This window comes from Phragmites australis, chromosome 9 (assembly GCF_958298935.1).
Source record: "Phragmites australis chromosome 9, lpPhrAust1.1, whole genome shotgun sequence".
Classification (NCBI taxonomy): Eukaryota; Viridiplantae; Streptophyta; class Magnoliopsida; order Poales; family Poaceae; genus Phragmites; species Phragmites australis.
Window position 1 is genome coordinate 29,136,986 of NC_084929.1, and position 5,882 is coordinate 29,142,867.

At 47.1% G+C, this 5,882-nt stretch overlaps 1 protein-coding gene across 1 annotated transcript; it reads left to right on the top strand.

The window, feature by feature from the left end:
* Positions 1 to 574: 574 nt before the first annotated feature.
* On the top strand, positions 575 to 2,319 carry LOC133929039 (protein CANDIDATE G-PROTEIN COUPLED RECEPTOR 7-like). The gene has a single exon (XM_062375620.1). It carries the CDS (start codon positions 755 to 757, stop codon positions 2,105 to 2,107), a length of 1,353 nt encoding a protein of 450 aa, XP_062231604.1. The 5' UTR covers positions 575 to 754; the 3' UTR covers positions 2,108 to 2,319.
* The last annotated feature ends 3,563 nt before the right edge of the window (positions 2,320 to 5,882 follow it).

The following is a 5,882-nucleotide window of genomic DNA, read 5'->3' on the forward strand; positions in this document are numbered from 1 at the left end:
ATTCACATTAAATCCACGTATAAGGCGGATTCAGAATCATCCTCCGACCGAATCTCAAAGGGGGTCCTCACGATCCCCGCTTGAGAAGTTCATCCTCCGACAATAACATTTTCATAGACATTAGTACAGTACAACTAGCTATACGATCCATTAGAGTGTGACTTGTCTACCTACTCAACTATGTACGTGTTCTCTTTTCAGATCTAGATTTGTAAATATACCGATTTGTTGTCTATTTCGTTAAACACATCGACATGTACCGTCTATTTTTTCATTTTTTTAATATTCGGTCGTTGCTACACTACCATATCTGACTTCGTACATTTGCAGCCGTCCAATCCGAAACAAACAAAGTACATAGACTGCTACAGCGGAAGAGTGAACAGGAAAATTAATACAGTATTTTATTAAATATGGACAATAGAACACTGTTTAATAGTGTTTGGCACTGCAATTGCAAATCCCTGTACCACTAGACTCGTTACACATACGCCTTTGACGTTGAGGGTAGAGGGTCCGGTTCCAGTTGGAACATACCACCGGCGACGTAATTGTTCACGCTCCCTCCCCCCGCCCCCAGAATCATTAAGGTCAAACTCCCACCCGACGCTCGCCAATCTCAAGGCGCATCCGACCCCCACGCCCACCGCAGAAAGGCCTCTCGCCACGCCACGCGCACACCGACACACTCCCACGGACTTCGCTCTCATCCTCCGCAGCCGCCCCCACATATCTCGCGGCCTCCGCTTCCGCCATGGCCGCGCGCCTCCTCCTCCTCCTCGCCGTCACGGGGGCCCTCGCCTTCCCCGCGGCAGGGGAGATCAAGACGGAGTCCTTCCGGGAGGACCGGCGCTCGTCCATCATGTTCGAGAAGTTCGGCTTCTCCCAGTCCGGCGCGGTCAGGATCGTCGTCTCCGGCGCCGCCGTATCTTCCCCCATCGCGCGGGCGGACCCCAAGCATCTAGGATTTTTCCTCCTATCTGACGAGTCCCTCGTCCACGCCATCTACGAGGCGCAGGAGGGGCCCACGGCGGAGAAGCGCGCGGCGGCGGCCGGCGGCGACGACCCCGAGGCCGCCTCCGGGTGCGTGCTCTCGAGCCCCTACGTGAAGAAGCTCTTCACCTTCCACGACATGGAAGGCGGTCACTACAACAAGTCCTTCCCGGTCACCCACCCTGACGAGTACACCCTCTTCTTCGCCAACTGCGAGCCGGAGTCGCTCGTCACCATGCGCGTCCGCACCGAGATGTACAACGTCAAAGCGGACGGCTCCAAGGACTACCTCCCCGTCGGCCAGGCCCCCGTGCCGGCCATCTACGGCTTCTTCGCCTTCTGCTACGTTGCGTTCCTGGCCGCATGGGGGTACCTCACCCTCTCCCGCGACCGCGTCTCGGCGTACCAGATCCACCACCTCATGTCCGGCCTCCTCGTCGCGCGCCTGCTCTACTGCCTCTCCGCCGCCGAGGACCAGCACTACATCCGCGTCACCGGGACGCCGCACGGCTGGGACGTGGCCTTCTACCTCTTCCAGCTCGTGAAAGGTGTCATCTTGTTCGCGGTGATCGCGCTGGTCGGCACCGGGTGGTCGTTCTTGAAGCCGGTCTTGCAGGACAGGGAGAAGAAGGTGCTCATGGCCGTGATCCCGCTGCAGGTCACCGCGAACATCGCCGCCGCGGTGATTGGGGAGACCGGGCCTTTCTTGCAGGATTGGGTGACATGGAACCAGATCTTGCTGTTCGTGGATGTTGCGTGCTGCTGCGCAGTGCTCTTCCCTGTTGTGTGGTCGATCCGGTCGCTCCGTGAGACTTCCAAGACAGATGGCAAGGCGGCGCGGAACCTCTCCAAGCTCACTCTGTTCCGGCAGTTCTACGTCGTAGTGATTGGGTACTTGTACTTCACTAGGATCGTCGTGTATGCGCTCAAGACTATTGCCAGTTACAAGTACCGGTGGGTGAGCATCTTGGCAGAGGAGGTGGCCACCATGGCGTTCTACTTGTTCATGTTCTACACGTTCAGGCCGGCCGAGAAGAGCAAGTACTTTTCTCTCGATGACGATGAAGAGGAGGCTGCGGAGATGGTGCTCCGGGAAGAGGAGTTCGAGCTGTGAAGAGATGCAGCGATTCATTACAATGGTTGAACAGAGCCGCGGGATTAGTCTCTGCACCACGTTCGTTTGATCTTTCCTCCCTGTGATCTTGATCACACTTTACAAATGCCAGGATATAGCTCATAGTGATGTATGTACTGCAGGGATGTGAGATTATTTTGTTCCTTTTGTAGATTCAGATTTTACTAATGAAACGCAGATTACTTAACTTATATTATGTTCAGTTCTTGCTTGTATTGCAATGTAGGAAAAACTAAATGAACAACAACTACTGCTGTTTCGGCATTGTTTGAAATCTGCTGCATTATTTCTGGTAAGCAGTCATGTCATTTTGGCATGTTTGACTTCTTCTGCTTCTTCTGTTATACTACTAGCAGTTGATGTGATATTCTACTCGGATGATTGTCCACTCATCGCCATTGAAGTCCCGTCATTCATTTTCCTGTCTGCCTTGTTCTACATCTTTTGAATACATGCAATGCTTTGCTATTTGCAAGTTTGCAAATTTTTCATGTTTGTAATTTGCGAGCTTTGGTCAAATACTATCATTGCCTCTTGGGACTACGGTCTATGGTCACACTCATACTGGCATGATTAAGGGGAAGGAAATTAAAATTAGACAAAGCATTGCTGGTTTCCAGTTGAGCATGTGTAATGGATGGGACAACTTGCTTATGCTTGGTAGTGTATCACTGTCCAGCTTTTTTTAGCATGGCTGGTTGGGCATTGACAACACATGTTGGGATCATTCAATTTCAAGTCCCTAACTACTACAAACAACCAGAAACCTCAAGGAAAATGAAGGGTAAAAAGCAAGGCAGGGTCTGGTCGATGAGCCTAATGATCTATTATTCCATTCCTAACTAAAAGCAACAATGCAAAGGCCTGAGGCTCCTCTTGGTCTTGCGAGTTGTGTTCCCCATGTTGAAGTTGCTACCATATTCAATTATAAGTTTATATTATATCTAAATAAAATCTTTGCTGGCAGGTAGTCAAATGCAGGTCTGAATTTTATGTTCAGATGCGTCCACTATCCTCGGATCACAATTTGTTGTTGTCATAGTAGACTAATATGAACCCAATTAAGTTCGTAAAAATGCACGTTACTGTCATGTAAATTGGTCATGTTGCCCACAATAGTATAAACAGAAATTTGAGTGGCCAAAGTGGTATTTACCGGATACATCTTCTGGTGCATCAGAAGAGTGGGAAGCATATTAGTTTGCACTTCTGAAACGGTGCATCTGGTCATGTCTCGCTATCTTTTGACGAGATCATTGTCGGCGACTAGAATGAGAACAGGGGCTAGTTTGGTGCAGGCAGTTTTAGGCGGGTGGTTGCCAATGCCAACTGACACCAAAGGCTGGAATCAATCAATTCCTTTCGATCCACACCGCACCTAATTGTTCCTTCTTTTTTACCGGCTGATTGCCGGATTCCATTGGGAACAAAGCACTAGAGTACTGGACTACTGGTAGTGGTAGTGTTACTATTTTTGTTCAAGCTTGAAGTGCACTCAACTATGTGACGAGGGCGGGGCAAACAGTAGACGGTGACGTACCAGCCCACGAGATGTTGAGAGGCTTCGATCTCAAAAGGGCCGTGAGGTGGTCCTGTAGAGAAGCTTCGATCTCAAAAGGGGCAGGGTATGCAGCAGTTTTTACCGCGCGGGCGCGGCTGATGTGTGTAGCAGGCCTCGAGCCGACGTATGCTCGGCGCGAGTTTTTTTTATTTTTTTATTTTTTTATTAAAAATTTAAATAAATAGATTTCTTGTGAAAAAAATTGTAAAATTAAACGTCTACAGCTCTTGAGAGGGTTGCAGCCATCTAAGAGAGTGGTTAGACCAGCTTACCGCTATCTGAGAGGGCGGCAGGAGGTGCCCACCCGAGCTGAGGCCTTACCGCCCCTGAGAGGGCGGGTATGGCTCCTTGCCGCTCTCTCAGAGGACGGTAAGGTGGCTGCTTGCCCGCCTCCACTCCCTTGCTCCCTCTCTATAAAAAGCCCAAAAATAAAGTAAAATTCATATTTTATTCTGAAAAAAGAAAAAACTCTGAAGAGGGAGGAGAGGAGAAGAGAGGAGAGGAGAGGAAGAGAGCGCCGCAAAGCCTTGCTGCATTTGATCCGTGGATTTGAAGATCACTTTCCGGTAAGTTCTTCTATACCTTTATTGTTGTTAATTAGTACAGTAGTAGTATATGACATAGGTTTTAGACATGTATGACCTAGGGTTTAGAAAATGCTATGTTTAGTAGAAAATTGTTAATTTTACTTACGGATAGTAGGATAGTAGTGAAATATAGAATATTATTTGTAGTATGTTAGTTTTGAATATGTAGATTGTATAGAGTAATAATTATAGGGCAGTATTGTGTGACATAGGAACTAGTACTGTATGATAATAATATGACCTAGGATGTAGTGTTTAGAAAATGATAGTATACTGTGAATATTAATTCCGACATGGTAGGATAGCTATTAAATATAGATTGTATAGAGTAATATTTGTAGGTAAGTTTGGGTATGATATTATTGAAAAACGTATTGTTATGTATGAATCGGTGTCGGTAAATTTTTTATCTCCGATACTGAGAAATATAGTTCGTCGGTCTTACATTGGTTATATTTGCGGATGTTTTCAGGGATGATAGATAAATTAATTTTTCATATATATTATGGTGAGGGTGAAATTAGGTACGATCCTAATGGTGTAGATCTGTCTGAATTTCGTCATGTCATGAAGGGTCTTAGTAAAGCTAATGAGAGGACCATTGCGGGTGTGTGCAAGTGGCTCATGCGGTTTTTTCAACTGGATCCGTAGCAACATGAGCTTAAGCTGAAAGCTGTCCTGAGTCGTACTAGTCATTGATACTTTGGCGAGCTTATTCCGATCGAAGCCACATCAACTTGGAGGCAGTATATAGATATATCTTGTGAACGTGGTCTGCCTCTAATTTTGTTAGCTGAGGCATACCTGAAAGATCAAATGGAGGTGAACTCTGCGAAAGCAGTAGCGGGACCAAGTGAGGCAGTGGAAGATGAATCAGATCTAGTTAATGTCAGGACCAGGGCAGATGTTGGAGATATTCCTGAGATGCAACCGATGGGTGTAGCCGATGAAGGGGAGCATATCCCTAGCATCATTGAAGATATGGGGTTGGAGGAAAGTCTTGCCGATGGGGATTCATCTGACGAGGAGGGTAATGCTCAAGTGCCTGCAGAGTGGAGAGATCATGACTTTTCAAAGCTGGTGGTTAGCGAGGCTGATCGGATACTGTGACAGTATCATGAGAACGAGGTGTCTCAGGGTGCTATATACCCTACAAAGGAGGCAATTATTGGTGCAGTTAAATTCTGGTCGCTGTCTCTTCGGAGGCAGTTCAAGGTTGTTAAATCCAGTAAAAGGGAGTATGATGTGAACTGTTTGGTACCTCAATGTCCTTGACGGGTGCACGCATTCAGAGGAAAATGGGTAGATTACTGGCAGTGCTCAATAGTCAAGGAACATAATTGTCACATTGAGGAAATAGAGTTCGCACACCGGAACCTGTCATCTACCTTTATTGCTAATGTTATGTACGAGGAGATTGTGGATAATCTAAGGTATGAGCCACGATTAATAATCCGTGCTATTGAGCAAAGATTCTAGTACACAATAAACTATGCGAAGGCATGGAGGATGAAACAGAAGGCTATTGAGATGAGGTTCGGAACATATGAAGATTCATATCACAATCTACCTCGTCAATTAGCCACAATACCGCCTTAGGCAAGGG